The sequence below is a fragment of the Solanum tuberosum genome, unplaced genomic scaffold, assembly GCF_000226075.1.
Source record: "Solanum tuberosum cultivar DM 1-3 516 R44 unplaced genomic scaffold, SolTub_3.0 scf00413, whole genome shotgun sequence".
In the NCBI taxonomy this organism is placed as follows: Eukaryota; Viridiplantae; Streptophyta; class Magnoliopsida; order Solanales; family Solanaceae; genus Solanum; species Solanum tuberosum.
In genome coordinates this window covers 245,638-268,479 of record NW_006239345.1, presented here as the reverse complement: position 1 = coordinate 268,479, position 22,842 = coordinate 245,638, and the positions used below count along the sequence as shown (strand labels likewise).

Here is a 22,842-nt window from a genome sequence, read left to right as displayed (position 1 = left end):
TTTAATTGAAAAAGTTTTCTGAGATCTAAACATTTGTAGTGTTATATGACATACAATAATTTATATATGCATATCGTGTCATACAAAATATTACCAAAAAGTGTTATACTGTCAACTAAAAAGAATTAATTATCAAATCATAATTAATTATTATGCATTTTAAGAAGTTATGAGAATTAATATACAGAAGAAAAGCTATCAAATATGTAAGAATTCTATACTATAATATCCCTTTGCATTCATCTATAAATATATTTTTGCTATTATGTTTCCTTCTAATAAACAATTATTATAAATATGTGGAGAAATATTTTATAAACTATCAAATGAAATTTAGTTTTGAAAATTATATAAATTAATAGAATTGACTGGAATAGAATAAAACTATTTTGTGGCCAAGAAATGGAAGAGAAAAAAACTTTATGGCCATAGACATGAAACATCTGTGTCACATAAAAAGATTGAACAATAGTATATATGTAGGTCCCTTAAATCTATTATTAAATCCACATAAGGTCCACAAATAATAATCTAAAATAAATGTCTCACTTCACCACCACCACTACTTTCCTCAAAGTCAAATCACTATTAAACAAGTCTCAAAGTACAATATACTATATTTTTTTATCCCACAAAAAATGTTATTATTGTTAAAATATTTTTAGTTGTATATTAGTGAAAAACCATAAAATATTAAGCACAAACTAGTCAGATTCCAACTAATTAATTTTAACATCAAAAATTACTTTTTTTTAAACCCAACTTGCTGACTTCCGCAAATCAAGGGTCCAAAATAAATTTTTTTTGATTGGATGTCCTGTCCAATTAAAAGAACATGCAGGTGAGGACCACATATCACATATTCAACTTGTTTATATTATATACTTTTTATTAGCAAATGAGGAGAATGATTATTTATTTTGTTTAATAGCTTCTTAAGAAGGGAGGTTTAATAATGCTATTTAGCTGTATGGTTGGCTCCATTCTTCGGTTGCCAATCTATTACAACCCACTTACAATCATTGTCTCTTTTTCAAACTAGAATATTTAACTTATCACCATAATAAATGGCATAAATGATGTTCAAATCAAAATTCTTTTTTATCCACTTAAGTCTAACTGGTAGTGAAATACTGTGTGAATTAATCGAGGTACATACAAATTGATTCAAACATCATCGATATAGAAAATTAAAAGATAACAAAATTTTGTTAAAAAATATATATAAAGAGAGAATGGAAATGAAAACTATGTATAACTTTATTGTTAACACTTAGGAACATTAACATTTCTTCTTAGTAAGCTGAGAGCTCATCTAACTCTGCTAGATCTGCACCTATCCATCAAACTTTAAAAGATACCATAATTACATTTTCTGATGCTTTTTCTATATCAATTTCTTATGATGTGCACCTAAGAGAAAAAAATAATAATAATACCTTGTTGCACTTTCTGCTAGATCAGATGTATTTGCAGGCAGCTGAACAACTATATTAATTACTACTGTTTTTATGGAAAATATGAAGGAAGAGAAATACTTTGTGTCGAACGTCCGAATCGCTATTCCAAAAAAGTCAGTCCTCTATGTAATATTTGTGTTTCTGAACCTAAGTGACCGTTCAAATGCTATTCCTTGTTGGAGATGCAAAAGGGCGTAATATTTGTGTTTCTGAACCTACTAAGTGACCGTTCAAATGCTATTCCTTGTTGGAGATGCAAAAGGGCTATCAGGAAGATTCAATCCTTGACCACTGCAAGATTCCGAAACATTTCATTAAATAATGCAAATTAACATATTTTTCCAACACTGGCATGCTGTTATAACATGTTAAATTGTGACTATATAAAAAATGATTTACCTTTCTTGGTCATAGTGATTCGTCTTAACATGCCTAGTTTTGTTGTTGCTGGTGGAACCATTGTTCCATACATCTAGCACGTAAGAAAAACCCTCAGCTGATGGGAACTCTAGTTGTTCGTTATGGCCTATACAGGGAAAGTAGGAAAAGAAAACAACAATGTCAGGTGAAATGGAGGATAAATAAGAAAGATTCTTATATGGAACAAATTTAACAACCTTCTGAAGCGAGCTTCAAATCCTCTACTGAGTAGCCAACACGCATTTGATGATGTTGCAACTCCTGAAAACGTCTCTTCTCAAACTCAATTGCCCGCCTATGTACTAAAAACAGAAAATAATATGAATATTACTTCTATGACAAAAAATTATTAAAGAAAGGTATCATGCAGAAGGTAGATTTCCGCAGTTTGAGGTGACATGCATCTTACAAGATTGGTGCTCAGATTCTGCATTAGCGAAAGGATTATAACAGGAAGCTTGATAAGCTTTCTCCGGGAATTTTCTGCAGATATAAGATAAGGATCATATCAAATGCAAATTTTGACAAAGTGTTATCCCAAGTCTAAGAGCTTCTGCAAGTTGCAGTCCCTCAAGTGAATGAAAATATCGATATTCTAAAGATACAGACAATATTCTTTAAACATCACAATGTTCATATTAAGAATAGTATGAAATATGCTTGCTGAAAAATATGCCTACAGAGATGCAATAAACAAATCTAATAGACTTAATCGGAACTAAAATTGAGCCAATGATCCTCAAGTATCCTGAAAACATAATCACTGCCATTTAACAAACAACCACAGATCTGAAAACGTAAGTTCACATATCATCAATCGAGGGTATTGAAAGAGCAATCACTTCCAATAATTCAATAGATTAAACTACAAAGACAAATGGCATTAGCAACACAATATCATTGCATGCTCAGCACTCCACAACAAAGGTTAAGTAGGGTACTTCGGAAATGAAGATCTTTTAGTAATAACTAACAAATATGCAAATAAATGATTAGAAGCCTTCAAATATAAGAAATCACGGAATGTACCTATCTACAAGCTTGGACTTTTCCCTGTAAGGTTTCACCAAAACACGTGCATCGCAGACTAAATGAGGATTCCCCCTTGACAAGATCTGCTTAACTGTCTCTGTGTAAGCAAAAGTTACAAATCCAAACATTCTCTTCTGTTGACAAGGAATCCTAACATCTTGGACTGGTCCAAAATGACTGCATAAACATGAAATAAGTTGTGAAGACGTTAAAAAGATGACTAATAATAGGTGTCAATTCACTTGGAGTGACTTACCTGAAATAGTTGGAAACATCTTGCTCGCTGAAGGTACTCTCAGCCGGAAAAGTCAGATAAATCTGGCGAGAATCAGCTACAATTGCTCCATGTTCATTTCTTTCTCCACTGCATTCCAAGTATTTGTGAATATCCTTAGCCAAAATAACGGCATGCTGTCCATGGGGCCTGTCGTAAATACAAATATTTATATCAAATATAGTTTGTGTCAAAGAACAAAATCCACAAATGAGAGAGATAGACAAGTTGCACCTGTCGATGACACGAATGCTGTTTCTTAGTCGAGCAAGGAGTTTAGTCAGGCTATATCCAGCTTTCCCGTGTCTCTGACTTTCTGTGAGATAACCCTCAGCCTGAAGTGTTCTGCCAAACATCTCATGATACAACATAGGCAACGAAGCAATAGAAACAGGGTCACCCCCTTTGAATTTGAGAAGCTGAGTGAGCTCCATCTCTAGTTTCTCTAGAGATCCAGGGGAGATAACATGTTCATCAGTAACTACATCATTTAAATTTCCGTTGAAAACTTGGGAGAAGCTTTCCGGAGTTGGATATCCATGAACATATCTACAGTTATTTCCATGCTTACAATAGCCTTTGTTAAAGTAATGACAAATCTTAACAGGAATCTCAGGCAAGCTTGAAGATCTTCTACACGATCTTGGACCAAATGTACGTCCAACGAAATTGTGGTCTGAGTGATCATCCAAAGATAAGAACTGAAGTTGATTTTGGAGTTGATGTTCATCAGTCATAGGATCGGAGCAACCCACTGGCAAAAGATCCAAGTTATGAATTGGACGATTTTCAGCTGGTCCTTGATGCTCCCAGTACGGATTTCCAAGTTGATGGTTCGTAAAGGGGCGAGGTGAAGCTGATGAGAATAGACCAAATTTCAAGGGGGGTGAAAGAGGACCAGAAATGGCTGGTTTGGGTGATAATCCAAGAGAATTCTTAGCTTTGTTAATAAGCGAATGGATCACATTGTCGGGACAAAACGCTAATCTAATCATGTCCTGCTCACCATGATCACGATAGAGGAGATAACCAATGATCTTACTCACATGTTCTGACTCTAGTTTCTGAATTCGATTATATACAACTTTCGTAGACTCGGAGAAATCCATGCTCATCTTCAACCTAACAAATAAACATGGATGTTGACGTAATCGAAAACCATTACTAATAAAACAATTCAAATTTTTATATTGCAGCATATACATCAAAGAACAAGACTTGTCTAATTGAAATGGAATATACATACATTTCTCATGACTAAAAATCAAATAAATTCAATTAAAATGATGAAAAATATAGGGTCAAAATGACAAAAAATAACAAATAATCAAACTAAATCTTTAAAATGAGAGAAAATGAAGACAACAGTTGTAAGCTTTATCTAACACTACTGCTGATAACATAACAATAAGCAATCATCAATTTTACCAAAAAATAAAGAAAATGAAAACTACTAGTAATTTCTATAAAATTGAAGATATCACCAAATTTTTTAACATAAAAAATTGTTTCAAAAAGAACTGATAATTATAACATTTGGTATAGAAATTAACCTAAAACTAGAATTTAAGCAACAAATACAACATTGTTATTCTTTAAACAAAATGAAATTAGACAAATTTTGAACATAAAAATTGACTTCAGATTTTTGACATTTCTCTGAACGCAGAAACATCTCGTCTCTTTTCGTCATTGAAACAATATTAACAGTTTAAAACTTCAAATTATTCCACAAAATTAAAAAAAAAAAAAACAAGCAATATAAACCACCATTAAAAAAAAATACCTGATATCTGAGTACAGTTCAACACTGAAAAAAAAAACGAAAAAATAATCAAACAAACCAATCCATACTCTCAATTCTCAAAAGTTCTTCCTGCTTACTCTTCTCGTTTTCTCACAGTATTTTGCTTCAAATCAAAACCCAATTTTAAAAACTCATAAACTGTAAGTAAGATTTAAGGAATTTTTAATTAGAGGTCTTTGATAGTGATAGAATTTTTTTTTGGATAATTTTGAACTTTATAAAACAAAAAGTTTGAAATGAGTCCATATACAGGCTGTATCTCTGTTGTTAGAGAAAAAATAGGGGAATTTATTAGGAAATGCGCCTAGATTTTCTAATTCAATTAGTAGAATGTTTATTAGCTAATGAAAATGACATGAATACCCTTATCCAGCTGTTCTTTCGGATATATCTATGTGGCCAATTCTTACCCCATTTAAAAAAAATAAAAATAAAATTCAAATAAAATATATATTTGTAACTGAACACAGGTTGGCTTATATGGAAAAAAAAAAAACTTTTGTCTTTTGAGGAAATCTTGTGTGTAGCACTATATAACTTTATCTGATCGTATGAGCAATTCTGGTGACGCCACGTCGTAATACTCGACGTGTTCAGGAGAAAACATATGAGTTCACGGGAATTTACTATTATGTATGTTTTAAGAAATTTACTAAATATTTATAAGTATATAATTATGAATTCGATTATAACCTGATGTTATATTGAAGTTATTATAGAAAATCATCAACTAATGAAATTTAATGTGTATTGTGAATTTTGCTTTGTATTCTTTACCGTGAAGTTGTTATTGTTATATAACAACATTAATAATTTCAGTGTAATTTCACGAATGTAATGTGAAAGAAGTTAAGAGTGTATATAGAATTATTATACCTTTTGACTAAATAAACCAATGGACTAATCTTTTACTTCTTTTTTTTTGTTGGTTAAAATATATGTTTGTTTTACTTGACTTGAATGGGGCCCTTAGTTCAAAAGTGTAATGTTTGTATGTGAAACAGAATGGTTTGTTGTTTTTGTGGGAGTATGATAAATGGCATGCATGCAATATATTTATTTATATTCTTAATTAATATAATTATATATTTTGCATGTGTGTCACTTGTCAAAAAATGTGACAGTATTTGGTTTGGGATACTTTGGCCAAAGTACAGATAGAAAAAAATCCCAACAGAAAGCCTACTCCACATATTCTAACTCAAAATCTACATGGCAATTTGTGGGGTATGTGGCAATTTGAAGGAATAAATAAAGAGAGTATGAATAAACTTTCTTAATCCAAGGTGAAAAAGACTAAAATTTGGATATTTCCCTCTTAAGAATTTGAACACTAGAGTCATCAATTTATATTAGAGTTTCGAATATGAATAAATAAAAAATGTAAAATATTGAACAATTGTATGGCATGCACGGATACAATTTTTGTATATTTTATTTTTAATATTTTAATAAAAAGTAAGAGATTATAATTTTAATAATTTTCAGTGTAAAAAAAAAGTTATCGATGAAATATTTTTTTGTAATCGATAATAATGGCAAGAGAAGAGGCATCAATATGTAGTCAAATTTTGATGACTGATAAGTTGAGCAAAATGTGTGTAGATTTAGCCATTTAGGTGAGCCAAAATAGGAACTTACGAATCTAGATTTCAAGGATTTTTTTTATTGATTTCAATTTTACCCATATGTATTCTTTTTATCTTTTATTGTATTAGATGTGTTCGAAATTTAGGAATTTCTGTTAAAATGTTTCTTGATGTGAAAAATAATATGATTGAGATAATTTCTTATTATAAAGTGAAAATATTTATGCAAAAAATAATGAAATGACTTCTCAGGTGGAATTGGAAAAACAAATTAAGTAACATATTAATTGTGTATTTCCTATCTTTTAGTTTTTATTCAATCTTTTCATATTATTTGTCTATATTATACTAAATTGACCATGAGCACGGGCTCAAGATGCTTGTAACTAAGTAAACATATACTAGTGAATTATTTATAATTGTTATACTTTCAACTAATTATGATTTGCAGTCCTCTCTTGCCTGTTTCTCTTTTATACAAATTAGTTATTCACTCTCATCAAACACTCTACTGTTTTTCTTAATTCACTCAACCACAATTAAATTTGAAATTTCAAAGATATTTTTTCTCCTCCTAAATCCTAATCCTAATTCTAATCGTGCTTCCCCAATTTTAGGTAACTTCTGACGGTTTTCAATTTTTTTTTTTTTTAGATTTTTGTTTGTATATCAAGATGCAACAAATTTTACAGGAGTTTAATTCAATAAATAGGAACAAAAAAGGAGAGGAACAAAAGAAAGATGGTTCAAGCGAGTTGCTGAACAAAAGAAAGATGGTTCTAACAATACAAAAAAAACGGAAAGTAAAAAAATTGTATGTATCAATACTGAATCAAAAACATCTGAAGAAGAAACTGTTGAATTTGGGTCAATGGAACAAGATGATGGTGAAGACTTGAGGTATTTGTATAATATATTTTGTAATTTGTATTTCTATCAATATATTTCACATTATATTGTATACGATTCTATGCATTTAGTGTATCAATGTTTATGTGACTCTTTTACTTTTTTATACCTTAATTTGTATATTTAGCAACAATTATATACAATTACGTCTTTTGTATTTTATGCATCAATTATGGATACATTAGATGTCTAGCATTTAGGATTTGTATTTGTTTTTAAAGATTTTTCTATATGCATGTGAATGTAATTGTATACATTTAATTTGTTTATTTACACAATTTTTAACTCACATGTGAATATTTGTAGTTCATATTAGTATATTATCAGCAAGTATACATTCAAGTTATTATTGTATAACTTCAACATTTTTATATATATATATAGACACAATATCATATAGGAAATTCTCATTTGTATATTTGATGCAATTATAGTTGTTAATGATGTGTATATATGTTTGGTTTGTATATTTATTAAGTCATTTTTTGATATGTTTATTTAGGAAGTAAAATTTATCTTTTTTCATTTGACAAAAGTCATAGTTGGTAAGAAATTCTAATCAGATACAATAATCGTAATTTGTGGAATTGTTTTGCACTTTAATAACTGAAATTGCCGCCTTATTAATTAAGCTACGAATCCAATTTGTATATAAAAAATAAATAAATTTCCAGCGAGATATACAAATAAAGTAAGGCATAACTACTAAAATTATAGTTACGTTACGTAATTAGGCAAACTATAGTTAAGTAGGCTCATTATATTTCAATTCTACCAATTTATGAACTTTAAACTTATAATAATACAACTTAAACAATATTGTATGTGTTAATCATGGACATGCCATTTTTATATACAAACATGCAAAAAAGATATGCTTATATATCTTTGAATAATATTGATTGAATTACGTTGTTCCATCTTTCGTGGATCAAGATAGCTAACATAGATGAAACCAAAATATTGATTTGTACTGAAGCTTAAATAGATAATAATAATAAGCAAGATCAAGTAATAGTCTATGTATAATATGTGCACAATTGGTTTTTTTAATTACAACAAGTGCATAAGACCACCTATAAATCAAACCTTATAGATATTAGATTTTCTCCCATACTTCAACCAGTACCAAAATATTTTGAGAGTTATTTATGTTCTTCATGTGTTCTTGGTGTTCTTAAAGAAAAAGAAGCAAAAAATGTAACTTGATCCAAAAACTCCAATTAAAAAGTATTAAACCTTGTTTGGGGTGTAAAAAATGGTTTTGCAAAATCGGAGTTAAAAGAAGGGCATGAATTAGCCTTTTCTTTAACGGCAATGACATAGATGAGCCAAACTTTTAACGAATGACATAAATAAGCTTTTTCTAAAAGTTTGATGGCATATTTGAGTCTTTTCCATAATAAAAAAGACATGTAATTTACAATGTTAGATGACTACCAGCTTGTATTAGACTTAATAATTGCTTATTTGAATAAATGAGAGAGCTTAAAAGTAATCTTTTTGTAAGAAGGAAAAAATCGAGAAAGCATAATTTGCCAATTTAATCTAAGTGTCAACTATTAATGACAAAAGATATAATGCAGAGGTAAAGTAACGAATAAATGAGTTATTATTCTTATTAGGGATACAGGTCTGAAAAATACCCCAACTTTTGTTGAATTTGCTGTTGCGATACTAAACTTTCATTAGGTACCTATTACATACCTATACTATTTAATACCGTAATTTTAAACATATGTATTTGCCCATAACTCAGTCTATGTTAGTTGAGTGTGTCACACGCGCGTTTTAATACATTAAATTTATTAAATTAGTCATTTCGTTCCCAAATAATTAAATTAATTCATTAAATAAACATATTTGAAATGTCAAAAAAATGTGAAATGAATCGTCACTTCACTTCACTTCACTCTTCACTGTCACTTTGAAAAGTCATTTCATTCCCAGAACTCTCTTTCACTTAGGCCAAAGAAGAACTCAAACATAGCGTTTGAAATCGTGTTTCAAAGAAGAACTCAAAGATAGTTGAAATCGGGTTTGAAATCGTGTTGATAGCGTTTGTTGGTAGCGTGGCAACAACTATTCCTGAACTGAACTGAAATTAGTAGTTCTTCCATGGATAACCCCAAAAAAAAAAATAGAAATCAGAGAAAAGAAATTAGAAGCCCTAAATAACAATAGAACAAATAAGATCAAGAAAAAAATTTGAAATTAAAGAAAATAATTTGCTTAATAGAAAGTTTACCTGGCCCTTCAATGGTGGTCTTTCGGATCTGTATTACAGCGAAAGAGAAGGGTGTAAATTGAATTAGAATTATAGGTAAAAAGAAATAGATATAATTTAATCCCTGTATTGATACATGGCATTTAATGATTGGCATAAAAAAAATTATCTGGTGCCATACGCGCCTATGCGTCATGTTTTCACGCACTTGACCAGATGGGCAAATATATATGTTTAAAATACGGTATTGTTAGTGAAAACTTACAAGATAACAAAAATACAAGATTACAATTGAAAATACAAATGAAGAAATAAATCTCTTCAGGCTGAGGCGCGGATATCTCGCTCTCTTTAAGGAGATTCAAGCCCACTGCAACAAATGTTTTCACCAGTCCAACAGTAGTCCTTCTTGACTTGTCCCCTCCAGGATACAATAGCCTTAACACAAAGTATAACTCAACAACTCTGGACAAGAGTTGAGTCCAAAGCTCCACAAAAAGAAACACCTCCCTTCAACTAATAAGAACTCTCTTTTTGACAAACCTTATGCACTCTATATTTCTTGTTGTATTGTGTGTCTCAAACCAAATGAAGACCACCACTATTTATACTAGAAGAAGCCTTTCTAGCAATGAATAGGAAGATAATGGTATAGCAAATAGTGAAGATAAATGACCTAGAGGTTACATATGTTACATAGGTTACAAAGAATAATGGAGGAATAAAGAGTGAGATAATGGAGAAGTAATGGTCATAGTTGACCACTACTCATTCTGCCAAGAAACCCAACGGACAAGTACCATTACACATTCACTATACGTTTGACACATGATAATAAAGATGACATCAAATGTCATCAACTGCCAAACGGTAGTAACACAACTAATGTGTTATTAGGCAGAAAGCAAATGGCATTTGCAAAGTATAATAATATTAAAAGATATAATAATATTAAAATGCCACAACAAGTATTAAATAGTATAGGTATGTAATAGGTCCTAATGAAAGTTTAGTATCGCAACAACAAATTCGACCAAAATTGGAGTATGTTTCAGACCCTTATCCCTTTTTATTACTTACTCAAAAATTATATATTATACCAACCAAATCGATTTGAAAGTTAGAAAACAAAAAAAAAAAAACTGCGTCGTATCAAATGAAAGTTCTGAAAATATTTCATTGACTAAAAAAATGGTTGGTACAACAAAATAACTTTCAAAAAGTGATAAAATATTATTATTTAGAATTTAAGGGAGGAAATATTTTGTAATTTCTATACTATACTTTTCATTTTTTATAAAAAAAATATTGTGGGGCCTAAAGAAATGAGTATTAGATGCCGGACAATTTACATAAATAATATATTATATAACATTATTTACAAATTATAACATATCACTCTTACATAGATTAGACTTATCGTTCTTACCACAAATAGCATCAACAAACATGACCACTATCACTGCTAGTTCTCCTCTTTCTGCATAACTATAAGGGATCGTTTGGTGTGAAGGATAACTTCAAAGAGTCCTGGGATTAAATTTTAGTGTCACTTAATTTGTTGTTTGATTGGCAAGTTCGGGATAACTTATTCCGGGATTAATAATTAATATCGGGATAAGTTATCCCTTTCCTTGGGTGGTATAGTAATCCCAGGATAAAATGACTAAATGACAAAAATATCTCTTTACACACTTTTTATACATTACTTTTCACATTCATGAAGGGTATTTGTGTAAACATATATGTTGTTCTTAAGATTTATTATTTTGAATACAACAAATCAATCGCTCAATAAAAAATAATCTTAGCATAACTTATCCCATCATAACTAATCCCATCATAATTTATCTCATCATGACTAATCTCATCATAACTTGAATTCAAACCAAACGACTCCTTAGGGGTTGTTTGGTTGGGAACAAGTTATCTCATGTTTAATTATCTTGAGATAGTTACCCTGAGATAACTTATCCCACCATGTATATGTCCAGTGGCGGAGCTAGAAATTTCATGAAGAGGGTCCAAATATTAAACAATGTATATGGCCAGTGGCGGAGCCAGAAATTTCACGAAGAGGGTCAAAAAATTAAACGACAAAAGCTCTTCTTAAAAAGGGGAAAAAATTGTTGCAAGTGAGATTTGAACAGGCAAGCACTAGCTCATTAAAGATGTCCAAAACACACATTCATGACATCTTAAACCACTAGGCTATAAAAACTTATTATGTCAAGGGTGTCCAAAATATGTTATTTAATCACTTCATATAACATTTTACTTGTATATGCGGTATTTTTTTCCGACAAAGGAAGTCCAATTGGACATCCTGGCATACATATATTCCTACGCCCCTGTATATGTCATAACTTATCTCATCACTATGGTATAAATTGTGGGATAAATTATCTCAAACATGGCAACCAACAAGACACCACATGACAAGAGGGAGTTGCTCGGATGGTAAGCACCCCTCACTTCCAACCCGAAGGTTGCGAGTTCAAGTCACCAAGGGAGCAAAAGGGGTGGGAGCTCCTAGGGAGGGTAAAAAAAAAAACAAGACACCAATTTTTTATCTCAAGACTATTTCTTTATCCCAGGACTATTTATTCTTATTCCTCACACCAAACGACCCCTAAGAACTGGGGTGGTTTTTTTTTATTATTATTATATATATAGGTAAATTGGCCACTAACTGATAGTATTATTTTTAATAAATAATATTCAAAATATATTATATAATACATTAAAAATAATATTAACATATCTTAAAAATAAATGACCAATTCATTTTTAAAATATAACATTTTTAACATATCTTAAAAATAATAATTCTAATTATATTTAAATAATATTTGAAATTTAGATATAGTACATTTTCAGTATCGCTAATAAGAGAAAAAAATATACAATAATTGTAATACATTTTGAATTAAATATTTTCCTATATATAAGATATTATATATATGTTTCAATGCACATGGTGAATATATAACCAAAACATTTTTAATACAAATATATTATAAGTATTATATGTGAATTTCAAACATTTTGGTACTATTTAAATTAGTTTACATTGTTAGAAATGTATTATATTTGTTCTGGAATAATAACTACTGAATTTATAGTAATGTATAATATCGAATTTGAATTGCATTATAACTATCATTCATATTTATACAACTTTAATACATATTTTTCAGAGCTTCCTTCTTTTTCGGTAAATCACTACCACCAAACCACATATTGTTTATATTTAATACATTTTTTCAACACTTCACCTAATATATAACTAAAACATTTTTAATACAAATATATTATAAGTATTATATGTGAATTTCAAACATTTCGGTACTATTTAAATTAGTTTACATGGTCATAAATTTATTATATTTGTTTTGTAATAATAACTATCGAATTTATAATATTGAATTCAAATTGTACTATAACTATTGTTTATATTTATATAATTTCAATACAAATTTTCAGAGCCTCACCTCTTCTTTATCGTAATCACCACCATCAAACCATCTATTGTTTATATTTAATACAGTTTTGATATCATTTTAATACAATTTTGCAGAACTTCACCTAATATATATTTATACAATTTTAATACAGATTTATATCAAATGATTATTAAAGCAAAAATTATGTCATATATGGTAATAAAAATTAAGTAACATTTAAAAGCATAATTAATCAAATAAAATATATTATTATTTATGTAAAAAATAAAATATATTAAATGAATGAAGCAGGACATCGGAGAATATTTCTTGTCGTCCCATAGCTGCGGCAACAAACTTTTTTCCAACCGTTTTTTTTCTTCAGTGAAATTGCACACAGAACACAAGGCTATTCTCATTGATTTAAATACTAATACTGTATATTTTGCATGAGTGCGTAATATAAGCTTTGATCGATTTAGTGTTGTTAATAAATTAATTACTCCGATCCATTTGATGAACGTAAAATGAAGAGATTGAAGAGAAGCTGGAGTGATCAGCGACAGGCGGTGTCGTCTTTGGATAGACCTGTTTCAATGTCGAAGTGGAGTTTGAATCCTGTCAAACTTATCGGTTTTTTTATCGTTGGTTTTATGGTATTCACAGCAGCCTCTGTTATACTCAAAGACTTACCCTCTCATACTCGTCTCAGGCTTTTGACTAAACCTACACTCTTTTACGTTAAAATATCTCCAAATGGTACTTGATTTTCACTTTTGTTTATCATCTTTTAATTTTATTATTTAGTCCTAACTAGAATACATACAACACACACATTGCTGCAAAATCCATTTGCTATGTCATGTGTCAGATTGGGGTATCTAAGTGACTTTCTATTAAGAGTATCAGATTCTTACAAGAGTTTGATACCACTTGTTATATCATATAGTATATTGGGGTGTATCTAAGTTTAGTTAGTCAAATGAGTGTTTTTAAGGCAGGCAATAGTACTTCAGAAATGAAACTAATAATTTGCATCAAGTTCAGAGGTGTTTTCAGTATTTCTCTCCATATATATATACTGTCAACAAATACTAGTGTGTATAGACTTGAATTCATGGATTGTGCACGACTCCAATGTTGATGGTGTAGAGTTTTATTAGTGCCAATAAGAAGGTTTGGTTTTGGAACTGAAAAGCCGGAATGAAACTAAATAAAAGAAATTCACACAAGGTATAAAAATGGAATGAATTATTACTAGTAATAAGTATCTGAGCGGTCACCTTTTTAGGTTGAATGTTGGTAATCCAAAATATTTAGTTTTTTTAGGTGTTTTTTGGTTGTCATTTCTTTAATATTAGTTGTCACACTGTTATCTTAATTATATTGTTGCAAATTGCCTATTGTTGATTGGTGTATAACTGATTTATTGAAGTGAAAGCCCAAGTACATTCTCTGTTTCTCCCTATGTCCTTCTGTTGGGGATGAAAATGGATACAAAGTAATGGCTTTGGGTCCGAGATATTTATTTTGTGCTTTGCTCATTTGCCAAGTATATCGATCAGTGAGGAAAGTTAAAAAGACGCTATTTGTTTTTGAAGATTAAATCAGTAGAATAAAGCTAAAGCTAAGTAGCAAGGTTTGCTGCAGAAGAATCAGTTTCATCTCAGTAATTTTGTTGAACTCTATAATGTTTTGCTTGCTGTTTTAGTTTGATTGTAGATCTGACACTTCGAAAAATGTTTGTTTTACCTGATTTTGTGCTATTTGGACTGCGTGGCTTCCCTAAATTATGATCAACTTTTTCTTCTATTTGATTTACTTCTTTTTTTCACTTTTCCAGCCACTGAAGATGTTAGTCATCTGTCAATCACCGTGCAGAAAGATAAACTACTTGGAGACCTTCTTCCTTCTGGATTTGATGAAAGATCTTGTCTAAGTAGACACGAGTCAGTCTTATATCATAAAGAACTATGCCAGAAGCCTTCTTCTTATCTCATCTCAAAGTTACGAAACTATGAGGCTCTTCATAAGCAATGTGGACCTCATACAGTATTATACAATAGAAGTGTTGAACTTATCAAGTCTGGCCAATACAGAGATTCTGCAGATTGCAATTACTTGGTTTGGATTTCGTATAGTGGTTTAGGAAATAGGATGCTAACCTTAGCTTCTGCTTTCCTTTATGCTCTTCTTACAAATCGAGTCCTACTTGTTGATCCCGGAGTTAATATGCCTGATCTGTTCTGTGAACCTTTTCCCGGGGTTTCCTGGTTGCTTCCACCAGATTTTCCTATAATCGACCTGTTTAGTACGTTTAATCAGGAATCTCCTCATTGCTATGGTTATATGGTGAAACATGATATCATAGGTAATTCAACTGGTTCAATACTACCTCCCTTCGTCTACCTTCATTTAGCTCATGACTACGATGATCAAGATAAATTATTTTTCTGTGACCAGGACCAAAGTATTCTACACAAAATCCCTTGGCTAGTCATGAGGACAGATAACTATTTTGTGCCTAGTCTTTTTTTGATGCCAGAGTTCGAGCAAGAGCTAAGTAATCTTTTTCCGGAAAAAGAAACCATTTTCCACTTTCTGAGTAGATACCTGTTCCATCCCACTAATTTTGTATGGGGGCTTGTTATGAGGTACTATCAAGCTTATTTAGCCCAAGCAGACGAAAAACTAGGCATTCAAATTAGAGTATTTGATACAGGTGTTGGTCCTTTTAAGTATGTAGTGGATCAGATTACCTCTTGTTTGATGAATGAGAATCTGCTTCCACAAATTAATCGGGAGGAGCCTATACTCAATCCATCCGGGAAGCAGAAAACCATAGCCGTCCTGATCACTTCTCTAAGCATTGGATACTTTGAAGAGTTCCGAAACATGTACTGGGAGCATCCCACCGTGACAGGAGAGATTGTTGGCGTTTATCAGCCGAGTCAGGAGGAACATCAACAAACTGAGAAGCTCTGGCATGAAAGAAAGGCGTTGGCAGAAATGTATCTACTGAGTTTAACAGACAAATTGGTTACAAGTGCATGGTCGACTTTTGGATATGTAGCTCATGGTCTTGGAGGTTTGAAGCCCTGGATCCTATACAAGCCTGAGAACAGGACATCCCATAATCCACCTTGTGTTCGAGCTGTATCACTGGAGCCATGTTTCCATGCCCCACCTTACTATGATTGTAAAAAGAAAGCGGGAACTGACACGAGCAAAATTGTTCCTCATGTGAGGCACTGTGAGGATGTGAGCTGGGGTTTAAAGCTATTTGACCAAAATGGTGAATTATAACCATGTAGGCTGTTAGCTTATGTAAAGATGAGTCAGGTTTTCCCTTACAGATACAATTTTGCTCTCTGGTCATTGAGAAACCGGAACCCTTTTAGCTAATCAACAGAGGCTGCAGAATGATTCTATGTAGTTGAAAAGATATGCAAATAGCTCGATGATACCATCGAGTTATTAGTTGTGCACAAATATATAAATCAATCGTTGTAGTTCTACAAGCTTAAAATAGTTTCTCTGATTGGATAGTAGTTTCTTATTTTAGTTTGCATAATCTTAAACCCTTTTAGGTATAGCATTTCCATGCCTGGTACCTTTTTTATAGAACTTTAGTCATCTTGTAAGTCTCCATGTGTTGAGCTTCAACTCTTTATTGGTCCTAACTTGCTTATTAGCTGCTATTAGGGGTGACAAATTGAATATGAACTGGTCGAAAATGAATCAGGTGAAAATGGATAAATAACGCGATACATATTTGATATGTATAAAAATGGGCAAACCCAATGGATAGTATTATTTATAACTTCTTATTACAAGATTTTTTCTTATTCTTTTTCTCCATCTAAGCTTGGATCTTTGCTGATTCCACAAGCCAAAAAATGGCAAAGTTGAAGGAAAGTGGAGTCCATGATTGATCCAGCTGAGTAGCTAGAAGATATATAATCATTTGCAACAACGACGCTGGGGTATTCTCATTGTTCTCTCTTTTGAATTGGTGTTGCAGCACTGATAGTGAAAATTCATCTGAAGATTCATATGGCCGACCCAAACTGGTTTGGAGTTGAGAGGAAATTGTTGTAGCTACTAGTTTTGGTTTTATTTCTTTTTTGGAACTCTACTCATTTCTGAAAATTACCAAAACTCAGTCAATCAGTTTTCCTTCACAAGATGCAAGCTTTGAATTCAATTTCTGGTTATGAAGACCATCATTCTAACGAGTAACGACTCAATCATGATGCTATTCCTTTCCTAGTGGAACCTGCCTTTCAGTTTTATGAAGTGAGAGACTGTTTTGTACCGACTATTTGTTTAAACATAACTAATGATTCTACCTATTGCAACAGTAAAATGGTGTGTCAATTCTCAATGTTTTGATGAACTAATGCAGTATGTCAAGTGTGGCTTTTCGGGTGAGAAAATTCCCACATCTGTATTCCCTTGTGTTGTGGGGATGCCAATGCTAAGATATGAAGAGTCCCTAATGGAACAAAACTTGAAGGTAAACATCTCTCACTTTATTCTTACTCTACAATGAAAATGTGAGGGTTCTCTTGCATTTATCGAAAACTAGGAAGCTCTTCTTAGAGAAAGAAAATCCGGGTTGAAACTTTATTAGTTCAACAGTTGCTTGCTAAACTAGATGTTATAGCTACTTCTTGAGTTTTTTTTTTTTTGAAATGCTTATTGTATGACAAGTTCATGGTTAACCGATAAGGCTTTCCTTTCGTTCTGCTGACAAATCTGCCTCTCAATCCATCTAAAAATTGTGAAAATATGGTTTGTGTTAATGTTTTTCTTTTTCGAAAATTGCATTCCTTCTTTGTACTGCTTCAATGATTCTTAACTTATACTCGGATTTACTAGAATTACAGGTAGAAACCATGTTTGAGAAGTACAACTTTGCTGGTGTATTCATCCAAATTCAAGTTGTTCTAACATTGTATGCTCAAGGTACCATTATACATGTATGAGTTTTGGGACATAAATCGTTTTCAATTATCTGAGATAAGGACCTTAGATAGGAGAGTTTGGAGGTCATGGATTAAGGCAGAAGGTTAGTTGGTAGTTGAGCGTTCTCTCGCCTCCCTGCGGGATAGGCTTGGTGGTCATACTTGAACCTTCCTTCTTAGCAGTAGTATTAGCACTATTTTCGCAGTTTCTTATTCTTCTTACCAGTGTTTTATTCAACAATTTGTTCTTTTGACGGCACATGGTTATACTTGCTATGAACCGTTGGGATATCTTTTCTTCAGAATGTTCTTGATGTAGGTTCCCGTTGTCAATGGATACTCATTTCCTCACCTCACGAAAAAACTGAATGTAGCTGGACAGCATATAACGTCTTATATGGTTGATCTGCTACTTTGGAGAGGGTAACTGCCAATACATATTTGAAATAAACTAAATAGGGTCATTCATGCTATATTTGATTATTTTAAACCATGTCAATATCTGAAGGTATGCCATGAATAGAAGTGCCGATTTTGAGATTGTCAGGGATATTAAAGAAAAAGCTCTGCTACATTAGGTGAAATTACTTGCGTCATGAATTTATCCCTTTTCTACTTCTTCTGGCGAGTAATGATATTTTCTTTACTGCAGTTACAATTACAAAAGAGAATTTCAGTTGGGGCTTGAAACTACAATTCTTGTTATATATAGTTATGACCATCTTTTGTCTTACAACTTCTTAAATTTGGTAGTTCTATTGCTCTTTAAACACAATTTTCACCTCTCAACCATCCACTAGGAAAGCAATAGAGTGTTGTCTTCAAACCAATTTTGTTTCAGATAAGAGTGTCAATTAAGTCCTTATGAAAAATTGAAGCAACAACATTTCTGAAAATGCTATTCTATGTTTTGTCCAAACTTTGCTTCTCCAAAATTCTAATTGATGGGTTAATGTATGTGCAAGGAAGCTAAGTGTCACTTCTGCTATCCATTTCAAGATCTTATTATGTTGAAGGTGATGGCATGGCTGACATGATATTTCGACGTTGCATCCAGGAGATGGATATTGATTACAGGATGATGGTACTTCAATTTTGAAATTTCTTATGTATTTTTTGCCATAGTGTACTGTTGTCATTTGCCATCCATCTATGCTTACTTAATTAGTTAAAACTGATTGATGACTTGTTCCTCATATTGCATCTCAGATCCCCTCCTAGTAGCAGTCAGCTTATATATGATTTTAGTCATATTATATGTTTAGTTAACTGGTAGAACTTTGTTTGATATTTTAGAACTTTGAATTAAACTACTTAAACTTATTATCTATCATTAATATTTTTGAGAATAAGAACAAACATATTGAGTTGCAGCAAATGGCTAAGATGTTATTAACTTGGAAGTATATTTTTCATACTATATGATACGATACGGACTCTTTGCCTCCAAAATTATAAACAATAAGTTTCACATGAATGAATACGATTTTAATATTTTAACTTTATTTTTTAAATAACAATTAGTAAAGAAAGAAATTATAGTTTCAATAATTTTCAAAGTAAAAAATAAATAAAAAAATTACCAACTAAATGGTTATTTGTAATTGATTAGTGCATGTTGTGAAAATGTAGTTGTTAGGAACTTTGTGACACTACTTCCTTAATTGTTAGGTGTTGGGTTTGTAGCAAAAGTTAATGGGAAATGGAGGGAAGATGAAAAGAGAGGAACTTGGAAAGTTGGGAACTTGAAAAGTCCTCTTATGCTTTAGTGAAAAGGCATTTCTCCCTCATCGGTGGTGCAAAGAAGAATAAAAGAGTTTAAATATAGAAACACTCCTATTAATTGTTAAAAGGGTTGGAAAGAGGGACCCCCCTCGCGCCGTCGTCGTCGCTCGGCTTCGGAAAACGATCGAGAGATTATTTTTTGGACAAAGTTTGTTTTAATTATTTAGTTAATTAACCGAAACGTTTCGATTATTCAATTAATTGACCGACCCGACCCGGATCCGCGCGCGACCCGTCTTATTTAAACTCTTTCCTGTTTTATTTAAATTTCCCGCTGTTGGAAGTGACTATTCTGAAAGGTTGCAACTTTCAGAAACAGTCATGACCGTTTGAAAGGTTGCAAACTTTCATGAATGGTCATGTGGATTCTGAAAGGGTTGCAACCTTTCGGAACCAGTTCCTCTTGCCTATAAATACATTGATTCTTTAGATTATTTCCTTACGAATTTTTCTGATTTCTTCTTCTTCTTCTACACAAAGTTTCTTCGTGTACTTTACTGCTGTTGAGTGGTTCGCTGACACCAGAGTTTTGGGTATCAATACACTGGTGATTGAGATCATTCTATCCTGGGAGGACATATTCCAAATCAAACCTCGGATACTAGAGGGGAATAATTTCCTTAAGGGGACATTGTGCATTCAGTGGGCTTGATCTTTCCGTTCTGTCTTTTCCAGATTCTGGTATGTTTTACAAATTTTAGTTGTTCTGAATTAATTTATATTCTTCTGTTTCTACTGGTTCATTAAAACTTTGGTTACTTCGTGTTTTTGCAAAGTTTATTGGAATCAGTAATTCTGTTTTAAACACAGATTGGCAACAATCTTAAGGAAATTATTTTATTTTAGTTTAATTTGTGTTTCTGGTGGACACAAAAACCTTCGTGATTTTATATTCCTATTAAGTTTGCAATTTAAGTTATTGCTTACTGTGAGTCATTTGTATCAATTTCTGTTTTTTACAGATTCTGATTTTGAAATTGCAAATGATAATGTGACAGTAGTTGTTGTTGCACCAACCCGAACTTCTGTACCACCAGCGGAGAAACCGGGAAAATTTTTTGGTGTGAATTTCAAAGGATGGCAGCAATGGGTATTTTTCTGGCTTACCACTCTTGGTCTGCAGAAATTTACCAATGAAGTAACTCCAGTACCTGCTGTTGAAATGCCAGACAGAGAAAAGTTCATGATTATTGAAGCATGGAAACAGATAGATTTCCTATGTAAGAGCTACATTTTGAGTGCTTTAGAGGATGACTTATATAATGTCTATAGTGCAATGACAACTTCGAAAGAATTGTGAGATGCACTTGAGAAGAAATATAAGACAGAAGATGCATGCTTGAAAAAGTTTGTGGTCGCAAAGTTTTTAGACTATAAAATGTCAGATAGTAAAACTGTTGGATCACAAGTGAAGGAACTTCAACTTATTTTCCATGATCTGATTGCTGAGGATATGGTAGTAAATGAAGTTTTTCAAGTGGCTGCAATGATCGAGAAGTTGCCTCCTTCGTGGAACGATTTCAAAAATTATCTAAAGCATAAATGTAAGGAAATGAAGCTTGAAGATCTTGTGATTCGGCTCAAGATTGAGGAAGATAACAAGACTGCCGAAAAGAAGTCTCGTAAGAGTTCGACAATAATTGGAGTTAATATTGTTGAAGAAGCTCCGACTAAAGGCAAGAAGAGAAAGAAGTCTAACGGACAGAAGTCAAAACAGGCCAAGAAGAAATTCAAGGGCAATTGTTACAACTGTGGTAAGGCTGGTCACAAGTCTTTTGACTGTCGTGCTCTAAGAAAGGACAAAGACAAAGACAAAGGCAAAAGTCAAGCAAATATCATGAAAGAGATGGAAGATGTAGATGACCTATGTGTAATGATCTCGGAGTGCAACTTAGTTGGAAATCCCAAGGAGTGGTTTCTCGACTCAGGTGCCACTCGACATATTTGCTCTGCAAAAGAAGCCTTTGCAACGTACACTCATGCTGAGTTCGACGAAAATTTGTTCATAGGGAACACGACAACAACAAGGATTGTAGGAACTGGGAAATTTATGTTGAAGATGACATCCGGCAAGGTGTTGACTCTGAACAACGTTCTGCACGTTCCTACTATTAGGAATAATTTAGTTTCTGCTGCACTGCTCGTTAAGAACGGGTTTAAGTGTGTCCCAGTTAGTGACAAAGCTGTAATAAGTAAGAATGAGATGTTCTTAGAAAAGGGCTACCTCACTGAGGGCCTCTTCAAACTGAATGTAATGGTTATTGACAGTATTAATAAGAATTCTGCTTCTGTTTACTTATTGGAGTCAAATGATTTATGGCATGCCCGTTTGGGACATGTAAATTACAAAGTCTTGCGGAAATTGATTACTTTACAAGTATTGCCTAATTTCAAATGCGATAAATCGAAATGCGAAATTTGTGTAGAAAGTAAGTTTGTTAAACATCCTTATAAGTCTGTTGAAAGAAATTCAAAACCTTTAGACTTAATTCACATAGATATATGCGATATGAAGTCGACACCATCACGTGGTGGGAAAAAGTATTTTATAACTTTTATTGACGATTGCACTCGATTTTGTTATGGATATTTGCTTAATAGTAAGGATGAAGCAATTAATGCATTTAAGCAATACAAAAATGAAGTGGAGAATCAATTGAATCTAGAGATAAAAATTGATTCGGAGTGATAGAGGTGGAGAATATGAATCTCTTTTTGCAGAGATATGTTTGGAATATGGTATAATCCATCAAACTACTGCACCCTATACACCGCAGTCAAATGGTTTGGCTGAACGGAAGAACAGAACATTAAAGGAAATGATGAATGCCTTAATAATCAGTTCTGGTTCACCAAGAAATCTATGGGGGGAAGCCATCCTTACGGCTAACAAAATACTCAATAGGGTACCCCGAAGCAAAAC

General features: G+C 32.1%; 2 protein-coding genes across 4 annotated transcripts; one reads left to right on the top strand and one right to left on the bottom strand.

Moving 5' to 3' along the window:
- Window positions 1-1,268: 1,268 nt before the first annotated feature.
- Window positions 1,269-5,267, bottom strand: LOC102595733 (zinc finger CCCH domain-containing protein 18). Of its 3 annotated transcripts, none has more exons than XM_006362959.2 (8): window positions 4,973-5,267; window positions 3,421-4,308; window positions 3,169-3,336; window positions 2,910-3,089; window positions 2,290-2,363; window positions 2,078-2,182; window positions 1,860-1,986; window positions 1,269-1,751 (listed from the first exon to the last, which is right to left on the bottom strand). In XM_006362959.2, exons 2-8 carry the CDS (start codon window positions 4,299-4,301, stop codon window positions 1,691-1,693), a joined length of 1,596 nt encoding a protein of 531 aa, XP_006363021.1. In that variant the 5' UTR covers window positions 4,302-4,308; window positions 4,973-5,267; the 3' UTR covers window positions 1,269-1,690. The 3 variants fall into 3 exon arrangements, with proteins under 3 accessions (XP_006363021.1, XP_006363020.1, XP_015158763.1); XM_006362958.2 differs by having other exon boundaries at window positions 5,041-5,267; XM_015303277.1 differs by lacking the exon at window positions 4,973-5,267 and having other exon boundaries at window positions 3,421-4,463.
- An 8,424-nt stretch (window positions 5,268-13,691) lies between these two features.
- Window positions 13,692-16,470, top strand: LOC102602457 (galactoside 2-alpha-L-fucosyltransferase-like). The gene is made up of 2 exons (XM_015303258.1): window positions 13,692-13,923; window positions 15,008-16,470. The coding sequence occupies exons 1-2, from the start codon at window positions 13,692-13,694 to the stop codon at window positions 16,468-16,470; spliced, it is 1,695 nt and encodes a 564-aa protein (XP_015158744.1).
- Window positions 16,471-22,842: the final 6,372 nt, after the last annotated feature.

Excerpts from the sequence above, each read along its gene's own strand:
- LOC102595733 (XM_015303277.1), bottom strand. The coding sequence starts at position 4,430 with ATGTATATTCCATTTCAATTAGACAAGTCTTGTTCTTTGATGTATATG. Across the intron at positions 3,337-3,420 it reads AGCATTCGTGTCATCGACAG|GCCCCATGGACAGCATGCCG; the intron begins GTGCAACTTGTC and ends TATTTACGACAG. Across the intron at positions 2,183-2,289 it reads AGAATCTGAGCACCAATCTT|TACATAGGCGGGCAATTGAG; the intron begins GTAAGATGCATG and ends TTCTGTTTTTAG.
- LOC102602457 (XM_015303258.1), top strand. The coding sequence starts at position 13,692 with ATGAAGAGATTGAAGAGAAGCTGGAGTGATCAGCGACAGGCGGTGTCG. Across the intron at positions 13,924-15,007 it reads CGTTAAAATATCTCCAAATG|CCACTGAAGATGTTAGTCAT; the intron begins GTACTTGATTTT and ends TCACTTTTCCAG.